The sequence below is a fragment of the Hyperolius riggenbachi genome, chromosome 6, assembly GCF_040937935.1.
Source record: "Hyperolius riggenbachi isolate aHypRig1 chromosome 6, aHypRig1.pri, whole genome shotgun sequence".
Lineage (NCBI taxonomy): Eukaryota > Metazoa > Chordata > Amphibia > Anura > Hyperoliidae > Hyperolius > Hyperolius riggenbachi.
In genome coordinates this window covers 142,393,026-142,408,465 of record NC_090651.1, presented here as the reverse complement: position 1 = coordinate 142,408,465, position 15,440 = coordinate 142,393,026, and the positions used below count along the sequence as shown (strand labels likewise).

The window sequence follows — 15,440 nt, the reverse complement described above, 5'->3', positions numbered from 1 at the left end:
CCTAGGCTGGCACCCATGGGTGCACCGGGTGCCAGCCTAGGTGAGGGTGACAGGTGAGGAGGTGGGGAGGACAGCGGAAGCCGGTGCTATACGTCGGCAGGATGCATTCTAAGGTAGAGTATAGCTAATTGCCGTGGGAGATTTTCAATCAACTTAATTGACGATCGCAAGATAAGAGGATACTGTATTCATTGGATCATTTATCGAGGATATTGCCATGGGAACATTTTTTTAAAGGTACAGGTAAGTATTTCTGGTTAATTAAGATTATTAAAGGACTTTTTTCATGGTTGTGTTTTAATTTCATTTAATCCTTTGTGGAAGTGGGTAAGGGGTACTTTGTACCCCTATACTCATTTCTCCTGGGAAGGGGGTGGGCATCTGGGGTCCCCTTCTTAAAGGGGACTCCCAGATGCCACCATGAACCCCCTCAGGGAGTCGTCACCCCCACCTCCTCCTGGGGCACCGGAGGTGGGGAAGAGCCCCTTGTCCATGGATTGGACAAGGACTCCGGGGGGGAGGGGGAGGCTTGGCCACCCCTCCCCTCCGGAGCCCCCCCATACCATGGACCATGAAGCCCCAGTTGGCCGGGGCTCTGCATTCTGGCTATCCCAGCCTGCATGGGGGACAAGGGGTTTCAGAGACTCAGGAGGGGGGACCCCACGCCATTTTTTTTTCAGATTTCCCACACTCAGACAGAACATTCCCCAAAATTAAAAATGTTTAATTATTTTTTTTATATTGATTCCCACTATCTTTTTAACATATCCTGCAAATGTGATGTTGCTAGGATGTAAGGGGCCTTTGCTATTAACTGGTAAAGTCGGTGGGTGATAAATCAACCAGAGTTATGGGGGTGCAAACGTGCTGAATTTTGCCATTGGCTTTCATTGGGCTTCCTATTTCACTTTCCAAAATCTCACATTTTTTCAAAGGACGATGGCTCAGCAGTGGCAAATTTTCTAGCATTGTAGGGACTCTTAGCGGGCTCAGGACTGGTAAGTTTCGGGCCCCTAACCCAAAGAGATCATAGCCTAGGGTGACAAAAAAAAATCGAATGAATCGGCTCTGAACGGTTTTCAGTCACAAGGTTGATCATAAAAGTGACTATTTAGGCCTAGCCACACCCCCAGCTGCTGACATTTCTATAACCGTGCATTCACGCACAATTCTATCTCTGTTTGTGACACCCAACAGGTTAAAACTCAATCCTGAGGATGACATCGCCTGACTGGATTGTGTCAAGTATAAAGTTTAGAATAGGGAGGGACTATTGTGTGTACTTGTTTTTTAGGGGTTAGGCTTGGCTACTTAGTTCCAGTGAAAGAAACTGGAAGCCAAGACATGTTGGACAATTTTATACTCCCAATGTTATGGGAACATGCGCACCAGTGCACAAAACAAGGTTCACAAATACATCCATGCGGGATTTTGGTGTGGAAGAACTTGACTGATCTGCACCGAGCTCTGATAGAACACCTTGGGGATGAATTAGAGAAAAGACTGCAAGCCAGGTCTTCCTGTCCAACATCGGTGCCAAACCTCAAAAATCCTCCTATGGAAAAATGGTCACAATATCCATAAACACACTCCTAAACCTCATAGAAAACCTTCTTAGGAGAGATGGAGGTATTATAGCTGCAAAGGGTGGGTCACTTTCATATTAATGTATAAGGATTAAGTATAGGATATGTCATTAACGTTTGTGTGTGCGTAAAGGCAGGCATCCAATACTTTTGGCTATATATTGTATATTAACACAGGTTCACAAGGATCAACGTTAACTATCACAGTACATAAGGAAATCATGTGTTCTACAGTCTGTCTAGGTTTAATCCTGGGTTTAATACCAGGGCTTATGTGTGGAGAACATGAGTAAGACAATTAAAAAAGTAAATAATGTTTACCTTGCCATTCTCAAATATTCTAGTCCAACGAAAGCTTGACATGACTCGTGTAAATCCGTACGGATGTGCCAACATGAAACCAACTGCCATTTTGTATAACCTGATTAAAACAAAGCATTGTGAAAGTAATATTGCACAGGCTGAGGATGCCCTATATTCATTTACAATCAACTATCCGCAAACAATGATATAAGTAGAAATCTAATTCCAGTCTATAAAACCCGCTGATATTCATGGTTTCAATGATTGCATCCTTTACCACTGTCCCGCTGCTTAATGCTATGAGAACTCTCCCACTCATAATGTTGACAATTTTTAATCTAAGGCTGCATTTGCATGCATGTATTCCCCTACCAGCCCACCCATCTATTCCACTGTTAGATTCCAGATGATGCAGGAAACTTAAGCAAGTAACTTGAGCAAGTAACTTAACATAATTTAGCATGCTTCCCCACTCAGCTCTGGGAATCATATCTGACAGCTAAATGTACTAGTGGAAAGATGAGAGGAGAGGTCCACAAAAATTCATATTTTGACGCAGGACTTTTTTTTCTTTTTTTTTCTACAATAAGGATGGTGTACCTTTTAGCTTAAATATTCACTTTAATAGCATGTGTTCTGTGAAATCCATTTGTTTATATAAGCATGTGTTTCTCTGTATTTACCAGTTCAGAGAGAGTTTTGTAACAACCAGCATTACCCAGCACCAACGTGGCACCCAGTACACCCATAGCCCACTCCCACATATTCAGCACCCACATGGCACCCAATACTCAATGGCCCACATCCACTTACCCAGAGCCCTCATGGTACCCAGTGTCTTCCATAGCCTGCACCCAGAACCTACATGCCATTCGGTACCCACATGTTTCCTCCCATAAAGGGTCTTCAGCAGGGGTAATAATTGAAAGTGCCAGATGCATATTGCTAAGTGTGTTAAAAATAAATCAGCCGAACAGAACTAACATGTAGGTTTTTGAGAGGTATTTAATTTATGTTGGTAGATAAGAGCAGTCTGATAGTGTGACAATAGTCAGAGCAAACTGCAAGTCTCTTTTTTTCTCCTTTCACTGGTGCTGCTTCCTGTATGGATAGTGCTGAGTAGAGAGACAGAAGAGAGAGAGAACACACACTGTGATTTGAGTAAAGTTGTGAGCTAGTCAAGTAGGAGACATCTCACTTGATTGTGGAGGCTGGGGAAACACTTATGGGTTTTGCAGCTGTTTGAACTTGTTTCCCTCTTGCCGGGGACTTAGTTTGCAAAGGATTTCACAAGGTCCTTGCAGATGCACCATTTCTGAGCCGACGGAACTCAGTGGAGCCACACTGTATATGTGAGAGAATGCGCTCGGTCGGTATGAGCTAGGATCCACGGCTATGCATGGAGAAAGAATAGGTACAGCCTGAAGAGCAAAGTGGGGTTAGCCACAATGATACGCAAGGCTGTGTTTAAAATGTTTATTGCAACGTGTTTCCCAGGCCAGGGGAAAACATTCTGCTTTATCAAATCTCTGCTTTATCAAACACCCAACTCTGCAGGCTGTATCTATTCTTTCTCCATGCATAGCTGGGTATCCTAGCTTGTACCAGCCAAGCACATTCTTTCACATGCACACAGCGTGTCTCCACCGACATCCGCCTCCTGGGCCTGATACTGCCCTGACTGTCACCACAGTTTCAGGTCTCATCCTAAAACTAGTTAAAGCAGCTGAGAGTAAAGCTAATATTTAATGCCATTCAGTTGCAGAACAACTAATTTAGTGATACAGATACCAGTTACCCATTTTGTGAAAGACCTGGAAAACCTCCACTTTTGGTGGGGCTTGAGAAAAAACACTGATCTACAAAATATAGATTTCTATAGTGTAGGTAATAGATGTTTTGTAATAGTTTCTTACCTAGATTCCCAGAAGGTAAGGATGGAAGATCCTCCACCACCATGTCCTCTCTGGTTATCATGATTGTCCACAAACACCAAAGCCCTGTCACTGGGCATTAATCCCCAGCTTTCTCCCCAGTTCCTATCCAACAAAAGTGGTATGTGAAGGTACATAAAAGGGACAAACTGACTTTAATTTCTTATATGTCCTGAACTTACTTTAAATAAGCCATCTTCTCCCTACTACCATAAGAGCCTTCCCATTTGCGAATCACCTTTCCAAGTTTGGCTCCATATTTGAATTCTGTAATACGTCCAATTCCATAGTATTCACTAGCCGAAATGCCTTCTCCGCCCAGATCAATCACCTGTTAAATAGTGGTTGCAGTTTGTAGAAAATAACTATTGAGAGGCTCTATTTGAAAATGGTATACATGTCTAAACAAAAATTGAAAATCAGAAGAAAATAAAAAAAAGAGTGGAACAAAGAAAACAATTCTAAATTACAAAGCACCAAATTGCACCCAGTCTGTGAATTGTTAACCATTTCCCTACCACATCTTAAATTTCCCCTCAAAAAGTTAGAGATGGCCCGAACCTCCGATTTTAGGTTCTCGAACCGGGTTCGCGAACCTTCGCCAAACATTCGTTTCGCACGAACTTTCACGATCCGCAATAGACTCCAATGGGGAGGCGTACTTTGAAAACTAGAAACATTTATGCTGGCCACAAAAGTGATGGAAAAGATGTTTCAAGGGGTCTAGCACATGGAGGGGGGCATGGTGGAGTGGGATAGACGCCAAAAGTCCCGGGGAAAAATCTGGATTTGACGCAAAGCAGCGTTTTAAGGGCAGAAATCACATTAAATGCTAAATTGCAGGCCTAAAGTGCTTTAAAACATCTTGCATGTGTATACATCAATCAGGGAGTGTAATTAGAGTACTGTTTCACACTGACACACCAAACTCACTATGTAACGCACCACAAACAGCTGCTTGTGTTGTGACGGCCGTGCTGGACTGGTGCGCACCATGGCCAGAGCGCAGGCCGTGGCGGTTTTCAAGCCCATATGGTCGCCGGGCTGTGGTAGCTCAATGATAGAACAACAGTGACTGTCCAGCTGATCAAATTTGATCTGTCCACAATGAAGCAACGACCTTATTATCTTGGGTGTGCCCCCCCTCCCCCCGAGACACTCATATGGCCGTCGGTCATTGCTTCATTGTGATACGCAAGCCCCTTCACCGTGGCAAGGTAATGATCACGAAGGGGATTTGGCACATGTACATGCCTTTTGTTTTGTTGTTGCAGCTGCAGTGCAGCCAGAAAATTTAGGCAGGCATGTACACACGCCAGAAAAATTAGTATAGCGGCCGCTGCTAGCAGCGGCCTAAAAAATTCAGGAATCCACCTGGAGTCCTGGAGCCTGTTGGTGGTGGCGGAGAAGGCAGTCAAGCGGCCTGCAGGCAGAGGTGCTGTGTGGGGAGTGACTTAGTCTTGGGGCAGGCAGTCACATGGCGGGCAGGCAGAGATGCTGTGTGTGGGGACTGACTTAGTCTTCGGGCGGGCAGTAGCCCTCCGGGATCCATGCCTCATTCATTTTGATAAAGGTGAGGTACTGAACACTTTTGTGACTTAGGTGACTTCTCTTCTCAGTGATAATGCCTCCAGCTGCTCTGAAGGTCCTTTCTGACAGGACGCTTGAGGCAGGGCAAGACAGTAGTTGGATGGCAAATTGGGACAGCTCTGCTCACAGGTCAAGCCTGCACACCCAGTAGTTCAAGGGTTCATCGCTGATCACAGTGTCTACATCCACACTTAAGGCCAAGTAGTTGGCTACCTGCCAGTTGAGGCATTGGTGGAGAGTGGATCCGGAAGGGCTAAGGCTAGGCTTTGGACTAAAGAATGTCCGCATGTCCGACATCAGCATGAGATCGCTGGAGCGTCCTGTCCTTGCCTGTGTGGACATGGGAGGAAGATTACTGGCAGTGGTATCTTTATTCCATTGTGCTGTGACATCACCCTTAAACGCATTGTAAAGCATAGTTGCCAGCTTGTTTTGCATGTGCTGCATCCTTTCTGCCTTGAGGTGAGTTGGTAACATGTCCTCCACTTTGTGCCTATACCGAGGGTCTAGTAGCGTGGCCACCCAGTCCAGCTCATTCCCCTTGAGTTTTTTTATACAGGGGTCCCTCTACAGGCTGGACAGCATGAAAGACGTCATCTGCAAAAAGTTGGATCCAGACGTACTATCCATCTCCTCTTGCTCTTCCACAGTGATGTCAAGTCCTCCTCCTCCCCCCAGTCATGAACAATGCCACAGGAACAACGAGCAGCACAAGCCCCCTGCGACGCCTGCTGCGGTTGTTCTTCTGCCGCCTCTCCTCCTCCTCCAAAGAAACACCTTCCTCATCATCTGAGTCTGACTCCTTTTCCCCATACGACTCTTCCTCGTCCTCCCCCCTCTGTGCTGCCGCAGGTGTTGAGGAAACATCTGGTTCTGATGAAAATTGCTCCCACAACTGTTCCTCCTGTAACTGTTCCTGTTCACGCTCCTCCACAGCTTGAACCACTACTTTACGCATGGCACGCTCCAGGAAGTAAGTGTACGGGATCAAGTCGCTGATGGTGCCTTCACTGCGACTCACCAGATTGGTCACCTCCTCAAATGGCCGCATGAGCCTGCATGCATTTCGCATCAGTGTCCAGTTGTTGGGCCAGAACATCCCTATCTTCCCAGATTGTGTCCTTTTACTGTAATTGTACAGGTACTGGGTGACGGCTTTTTCCTGTTCTAGCAGGCGAGAGAACATGACCAGGGTCAAATTCCAGCGAGTTGGGCTATCACATATCAAGCGTCTCACCGGCAAGTTTTTGCAGCATTCTGCTGAATGTCCGCAAAGCGTGCCATGGCCGTATAAGACCACCTGAAATGCCTGCACAACTTCCTCGCCTGCTTCAGGATGTCCTCTAAGCCTGGGTACTTTGACACAAATTTTTGAATGACTAGATTCAGCACATGTGCCATGCAGGGTACATGTGTCAGCTTTCCCAAATTCAAAGCGGAAATGAGATTGTTGTCGTTGTCACACACCACGTTGCCGATCTCCAGCTGGTGCGGGGTCAGCCACTGATCCACCTGTTTGTTAAGAGCAGCCAGAAGAGCTGGTCCAGTGTGACTTTCTGATTTGAGGCAAGATGGCGTGAAACCGTCGTACCTGGCATGCAGCATAGGCCCTGGGGAGATGGGGCTGTGTAGCTGGAGAGGAGATTGCAGCACCAGTAGAGTTGACCTACCACTCAGCCAAGGAGGAGGAGGATAGCAAAGAGGATGTAGCAGGAAGAGTAAGAGGAGAAGGAAAGGAGGTGGCAGCAGGCCTGCTTGCCAGCCGTGGAGGTGTCACAAGTTGGTCCGTTGCACAGCCACGTACTCCCTGCTTGCCAGCGGTCACCAGGTTGACCAAATGGGCTGTGTAAGTAATGTACCTGCCCTGATCGTGCTTGGCAGACCAGGCATCCGTGGTCAGATAGACCCTTGACCCAACACTATGTGCCAGAGATGACACCACTTGCCTCTCAACTTCACGGTACAGTTTGGGTATCGCCTTTTTAGAGAAATAATTGCGGCCTGGTATCTTCCACTGCGGTGTCCCAATGGCCACAAATTTACGGAAGGCCTCAGAGTCCACCAGCTGGTATGGTAACAGCTGGCGAGCTAACAGTTCCACCAAGCCAGCTGTCAGACGCCGGGCAAGGGGGTGACTGGCAGAAATTGGCTTCTTCCGCTCAAAGATTTCCTTCACGGACACCTGGCTGCTGTGGGCAGAGGAGCAGGAACCGCTCAAGGGCAGACGTGGAGTGGAGGAGGGTGGCTGTGAAGGTGCAAGGGAGAAAGCATCAGAAGATGCTGCACCTGAAGGAGGAAGAGGAGAAGGAGGGTGGCTTTGCTTTTGTGTGCAGCTTTTGCTCAGGTGCTCTTCCCATTGCAGTTTGTGCCTTTTCTGCAGGTGCCTTCGTAAGGCAGTTGTCCCTATGTGGGTGTTGGCCTTTCCACGGCTCACTTTTTGGAGGCAGAGAGAACAGATGGCATTGCTCTGATCTACGGATGACACACTAAAAAATGTCCAAACCTCTGAGCCCCCCTGGGGTGATGGCACTATGGTGGCATCAGCAGCTGACGTTAAAGGGCATGTTGGCTGGCGCTGGACACTGCCACCAGCTGTTTCTGATGACGAGCTTCCCCTGATTCTTTCAGCAACTCGTCTCCTCCTACTCCTCTCTGGGCCCCCCCTCTGAACTGTCCCCTTGGTCATCTTGTCTCTTAGGATCCCACATGGTATCCGTATCATCGTCATCATCATAATCATCCTGCCCAGCTTCGCTTGCCTCAGACACCTCCAAAACTGCACCAACAGCAGGTACTTCATCATCCTCATCCTCACACATTACGTCCATAATGTCGCCGCCTAACTCAGACACATGAGGTGGTGTAACTTGCTTAGCGCCTTCATCTGGTTGTAACAATAATGGCTGTGAATCAGTTAATTCCTCACCAATGAACTCCTGCGAAGTGTCAAATGCAGAGGCTGAGGTGCTTGTAGTAGTGTTGGTGGCTGCGGAAGATGAGGTGATCTGTGTTAAATAGTCAACGACGTGCCTTCTTCTGAGCACTGTACTTTGGGCAAGGGCCGCACGAAATTACATCAACATGACCGCGCACAGACCTGCCGGGTGGCCTTCCTCTGGGTCTGCCTCTACCTCTGCCTCTACCTGTTTTGTCCATTTTGTCCATATCGGGGGGGGGGGGGGGGATGAAGTGAAAGGTATGCACTGTCTTGACTAATACAATGTGCAGTCACACAGGTGCAGTTAAGAGGTATGCACGGAGTGGTATGTCACACTGCGTGCGCTCACATAGGTGGGTGGGTGCTCAGTGAACAAGAGATAGGTATATGCAGTGGATATTACAATGTGCACCTGTCACACGCAGACAGGTACCGGGCAGGCACAGTGACACTGCGTGCACTCATGTAGGTGGGTGGGTGCACAGTGAACAACAGGTAGGTATATGCAGTGGGTATTACAATGTGCACCTGTCACACACAGATAGGTACCGGACAGGCACAGTGACACTGCGTGTGCTCACGTGGGTGGGTGGGTGCACAGTGAACAACAAGTAGGTATATGCAGAGGGTATTACAATGTGCACCTGTCACACACAGACAGGTACCGGACAGGCACAGTGACACTGCGTGCGCTAAGCTCACATAGGTAGGCAGGTGCACTGTGAACAACAGGTAGGTAGGTATATGCAGTGATGGGTATTAAAATGTGCACCTGGCACACACACAGGTAGTCACTGAATGTGCTGGGCTTGGCAGTGGCACACACAGTACAAATTACCAAGGCTGTCTATGCAACACAAGTGTCAGTGGGACTCGCACACACAAAAAAAAAATAGATCACAAGAACAAGATTAGCTCTCAAAAGAGCTGTTGAGGGGTGCTTTTTTAGTAATAAGAATCAGCAAGGAGCAAGCTAAGAAGCCTACAAGAGCCTAACTAGTCTTTCCCTATGAGAGTCTGCAGCAGCTTTCCCTTCTCTAATTACTGCACGCACACGAGTGAGTGAAAAGCCTGACGCTGCCTGCCTTTTATAAGGGGGGAGGGCCTCCAGGAGGGAGTGTAGCCTGATTGGCTACAATGTGCCTGCTGACTGTGATGTGGAGGGTCAAAGTTGACCCTCATGATGCACTATGGGGGCGAACCGAACTTCCGGTAAAGTTTGCGGTTCTCTGCGATCGCAAACCCCGGAAGTTTGCCGGGAACCGTTCGGGCCATCTCTATTAAAAACAAAGCAATTTTCCCATTTCACAATTCTCCTATTCATTTGCCACTAACTGTATCCTACTTATCAGATCTAAAGTAAATTACTTATATATTGCTTTTTTGCAGACAAACTAGGCATTCTTTGGGTGGTACTTGCTTAGAATTATTTTGTTTCTATGCATTTAGGGGATAAGAATTGTTTTTTTCTGAAAGTAATTATTTATCAGTTTTCAGCAATTATAGGTTGAAAATAAAAAGTGCTACTGTAGATAAAACCTAAACATTATATTTGTCCATTTGTCCTGGTTATTGCAACATTTACATTACTTCCCTAGTATAATGTATGGTGACAATATTTTATTTGGAAATAAATGAGTACTGTATATTCCTGCGTATAAGACTATTTTTAACCCTTGAAAATCTTCTGAAAAGTTGGGGGTCGTCTTATACGGCGGGTGTCATTGATGCCGGGTGATACGCCCTATCCTGTTACCGCCTCTCAGATTTTGCTGCTGAGGACTGTAGTGAAGCGGTGCAGGGACACATGTGTGATATCTGAGAGGCAGAGAAGGAGGTAAATAGGATACGAGGGTGGGTCAGACAGGTGAAAGAGGCGTGTTTTATGGGCACAGCATGATCTATTCTTGCATACTGCTCTGATAAACAGGTAGACAAGGAGAGCTGACCAATCCACTTAGGGAGAGGGAGAGTTGATCAATCCAACCAGTCAATTGACTGCATACTGTTATCTACTGGGTACCACAGACAGTACAACACCAGTATCTGTTTATACATAGCACCAGTATATGATTTTTTTTTCTGGTGGGTGTTGGAAGAGGGGTAGACTTATGGGGCAAGTATATCCCAAACTCTATATTTTAACTGGAAAAGTTGGGGGGTCGTCTTATATGCCCAGTCGTTTTATACGCCGGAATATACAGTATTTTTTCCATTTTGTGTTTGTGTATACTATTTCAATAATAACAAGCTTTTATTTTCAAAAATAACAGTAATATACCCTCATAACCAATCTAACTTTACATTTTGACCACTAATTGTCCCCACACTTTATCCTGTATACTTTTAACAGTAGACAGGAAGTGTGTGTGTATATTTAGTTTCATTTTATAAATGATCACTGGCAGCTTGCTGATGCCATTGATCATTCATTCAAAGGAACTCTGAACAGCTTTGGGAACACATGTTTCCATTCACCGATCAGTGCTTGGTGGACTGGCAATGTGATCGCATGCGGCAATAAAAACACTGCAGTGTGTATATGCCCCTGATCCCGAAGTAAAGTTTTCAAGGGCGTATATATACAATACAAGGATCTGGAACTGGTTATATGAAAGGTTTGTTGCACGATATTTAGGCCTCTTTCACACAAAAGATTGAAGTCTACAACTGGTCAGCTGCCCTATGCCCTGGACAGGCATTTGTTAGTGCAACGGCAGGGAATTTGGCTCTAGGAATTTCAAGGGAGAAAGAATACACCATGCACCATGTGTCAAGCCCTGGGTTCACAAAGACTGCCATTCGGCTGCATTCAATTGCAGGCAGAAGGCACTTGGTGGCCAGTAGATGGGAGGTTGAACTGCGCAACAAGCATGCAGTTCAGGCTCCCATGTGGTCTTGGATTAAGTCCACGCTATCTGCATTGCAGAACAACAAACTACACCGCATGCATAACCCAAAATGCATGGGCCAGTAGAATCCCACCTCCACTTCATCCAATTGGTCCATTTTCAAGTTACAAATAATTCTGCATCAACTCTGCGTTATTTGCATCTCATTGACCATCCCTACTGGGAACACAGAGCTGATTACCTGATCCTGGCCCCCCTCTCTCTTTTCTGGTGGCAGATTAAATCTTTGTGGCCAGCATTGCAGCACTAAAACCTTGTAAACCTTGGAAACACATCCAAGCCAAGAATTTATCATAAGTACAACTGACTTATAATGTAATTTAGTGATCTAAATGATGAACAATGAACAAAGTGCATTGTGCTCTTTTGTCTGGTTGGCTTCTTGCTGTCTGTCTGTTTGTCAGTGCTATTCCTCTTCTGACAAGATTAGCTGCATGATTGTTTCATCGGTGTGATTAAGACACTACTGAGCAGAAAGATCAGAAGGACTGCCAGGCAAAAAATATAGCAGCTTCCATATCTCTCTAACGTAAATTGTCCTGTAATAAGGATAGTAAAGGATAGCAAATGGCAGTTAGGAGAAACAGCATAAATTGTTGCAAACTTACTTCTTGAAAAATCAAAGGCCGTGTCCCATTTGGAAACCAGCTAGTGTTGAGGTTGTTCAATTTGCGGATAATCGCAAGTAGGTCTCCAGGCCACATGTGCTTAGCTGCATCTATTCTGAAGCCAGCTACTCCAATATCTATCAGTTCATTCAAATAATCTGCAATTTTCCCACGGACATACTCTTTTTCCAGTGCCAAGTCCATAAGGCTCACCAGCCGGCAGTCTCTCACCTTTATTTGAACAAGAGTTTAATAGGGTTTAATGTACAAAATATACTATAATGTTTTTGTTATTACATATTTGTGTTGTAACAGGTTACACAGCATTGTATTATTTGTTGCTCAGCACATAAGATAAAGTGTGGTCATTGCGGCACTCACTATGTTTAAAGGTGAATGAGATAAAGCTTGGAAGCAATCTCACCATGTATAGGCTCTGTCTCTGCTCTCTTTGCTGAAATGCTAGAACAGGCCTGGGCAAACTTGGCCCTCCAGCTGTTAAGGAACTACAAATCCCACAATGCATTTGCCTTTATGAGTCATGACTGTGGCTGTCAGACTCCTGAAACGCATTGTGGGACTTGTAGTTCCTCAACAGCTGGAGGGCCAAGTTTGCCCATGCTAGAAAGAAGGCAAAACATGCAATGCACAGAAGCAGAATGTGTGCTCCATCCAATGCAAAACAATCGTTAAGGGCTTGTTCACATTGCGTTCCGCTCGCATTAGCTTTCGCGTTGGGGTTTTTTGTAGCAATTTTTTTTTCAATTCCCGCCGCTTAGGTGGGCATTCCATTTTTGTGAAAATCGTTTTTCTAAGCGCTTTTCCCGAGCATTTTTTTAATTCACTCTCTGGTGCAAGTCAGGAAGTGAACTCTTTGCCCCAGAAAATAAATTCTCAATTAAAATGCAAATGCAATCGCCATTTAAAGCGGTTTTGTGAGCATTTAGCGCTCTTCCTATACCTTCCATTATAGCAAAAACACCCCAAAAAATGGTCCAGGCAGCCTAACGCACAGCGCACGAACCGCGCTGATATGAACCTTCTCATAGACATTCATTGCACAAGAGTTTTAGGGGCGATTTTGAAAAAAGGCCGAAAACGCCTCTAGTGTGAACGAGCCCTTGTTGTAGTGTCAGTCCAGCAAAATCAAGCTTAACCAATCAGTTGTACAGTTACCAACAGCGGCATGTGCTTGTGTCACATCGGTGCAGAGGTGGGTGGTGGGGCACTAGCAGGGACTTAACTACAAATCATGGAGCCCCAGCAAACCTTTGATGGGGCCCCCCAATATTCACACCCTGTCTCTTGCCTACCCCCTGGTTACCCTCACAGCCTGGGGGCCCATCTTGCAACAGTCATAAAACAAGTGTGGACATAGTATATATCGGTATTTAATACCAACATTTTAATATCGGCATTATTGGGTGCCCACATTTCCAGGCGCCTTTATTGGATAGACCAGGCATGGGCAAACTTGGCCCTCTAGGTGTTAAGGAACTACAAATCCCACAATGCATTTGCCTTTATGAGTCATGACTGTGGCTGTCAGACTCCTGCAATGCATTTTGGAACTTGTAGTTCCTCAACAGCTGGATGGCCATTTGCCCATGCCTGGGATAGATGCATCACTCGCTATGTATGAAGAACAAGGTAGTAGCACTTGTTTATGTCCGGGGGCACGGGAGGGGGTGGCATTTATGTCAGCAACTGTTATTATGATGGAGTGGGGGCATTATGGAAGAATGAAAGCACTTGTTGTGACTATAATGTTATTGTAACAAACATCGTTCCTGTAATTGTCATTTTGGAGACCTATTACAGTATTGGAGGGCAACATATATATTCGTTTACATATTCTAGAGGCACACAAGAGTTTGTATAGTAATGGTGGGCACATATTATAGGCTGTCCATAAATAGGGGCACATGGGCAGTCCAGCATAGGGGGTGAATGCTGACTGGGTAATATGGAAGGAGGGGTTGAATGCAGGCAATGAACATGTAAAGGATGCTAATAAAATGCAAAAAGAGGTGTTGTTGTAGCCTTTATTTAACCGGTTCAGCGCCGCAGTGCCGAAAATCTCATGCATCCGAGCAACGTTCACCTCCCATTTATTTGCCTATAACTTTATTGCTACTTATCACAATTAATTGATCTATATCTTGTTTTTTCCGCCACTAATTGGGCTTTCTTTGGGTAGTACATTTTGCTAAGAATTATTTTTTTCTAAATCCATTTTAACAGGAAGATTAAGAAATAAATAAAAAAAAAATCATTATTTCTCAGTGTTTGGCCATTATAGTTTGAAATTAATATACGCTACCGTAATTAAAACTCATGTATTTTATTTGCCCATCTGTCCCGGTTATTACACCGTTTAAACGATGTCCCTATCACAATTTATGGTGCCGATATTTCATTTAGAAATAAAGGTGCATTTTTTCAATTTGCGTCCATCACTATTTATAAGCTTATAATTTTAAATAATATAATAACATACTTTCTTGACATGCATATTTAAAAAGTTCAGACCCTTGGGTAACTATTTATGATGTTTTTGTTTGTTTTTTTATTGTATTTTTTTAAAAAAAAATTTAATAAAAAGTGTATGTGGGTAATTTTTGGTGTGGGAGGGAAATTGCTAATTTTAAGTGTAAGATAAAGTAATTGTTTAATTAAAACTGTGTGTGGGTGCAGTTTACTATTTGGCCACAAGATGGCCACCGTGAAAAAAGTCCTGGATGCGAACGATGTCGCATCCAGGAACTAAAAAGAAGAGAAGTTGTTTCCTGGGGGCAGAAATACCGCGCTCTCTGGATAGTAGTGATGGGAATTCCGGCTCTTCTCAGAGAATCGGCTCTTCTGAATCGGCTGCCAGTAAAGAGCCGGCTCTTATGGCTCTGAATCGTCTCTTCATTAAATGTCATTTGACACCACTCAGAATCGGAGTAAAAGCCCCGCCGCCGTCTCCATGACAACTCCAGACTGCTTCTCTGACTGGTGCAATCCCTCCTGCTACTGCTCTGCTCCGCCCCATACACTCCTACAAGCTGCAAGAGGAGGACTACATCTCCCAGCATGCCTCAGCGCCCTTTATTACAGACCAAAGCAGAGCTGTGTGGGGCGGCTGAGGCATCGGCTCTTTTGAAACTGAGAACCGGCTCTTGTAGTTTGCAGCAACGACCCATCACTACTGGATGGAAAGCGTCTGTATTTCTGCGGGGAAGTTAGATCGGTGAATGGGAATTATATTCCCATTCACTGATCGGGGGGCTAGCGGCGGGTGCGTGGGCGGGCGCGCGCCCGATCGCGCACACCACGCAGGCAAAGCAGCAGTGCCTATCTGGACGAGGAAGCTTGTCCAGATAGGCCGAACATATGTCTGTTTTTTTTGGTGACATCTGTAAGCCACCACAGCAGCGCACCTCTTTTTTAGATTTAAGCACCTTACTTTGCAAATTGAAGAGCATTTATCTCCTGTTAAGGAGCTCTAAGGAACACTTGCAAGTTCACAAGTTAATCACTTTGCTTTGTGGCAAATCAAGGTTCTGGATTAGCTTGAGGACCAC

General features: G+C 45.4%; 1 protein-coding gene across 1 annotated transcript in view; it reads right to left on the bottom strand.

The window, feature by feature from the left end:
* Positions 1-15,440, bottom strand: part of LOC137521152 (pancreatic alpha-amylase-like) — a 49,132-nt gene that overhangs the window by 26,051 nt on the left and 7,641 nt on the right. Inside the window, exons 4-7 of the mRNA XM_068240031.1 lie at positions 11,872-12,102; positions 4,006-4,154; positions 3,806-3,928; positions 1,908-2,007 (exon numbers count right to left, since the gene is read on the bottom strand). Of these exons, the coding sequence (XP_068096132.1) occupies positions 1,908-2,007; positions 3,806-3,928; positions 4,006-4,154; positions 11,872-12,102 (603 nt within the window). The remainder of the gene's footprint in view (positions 1-1,907; positions 2,008-3,805; positions 3,929-4,005; positions 4,155-11,871; positions 12,103-15,440) is intronic.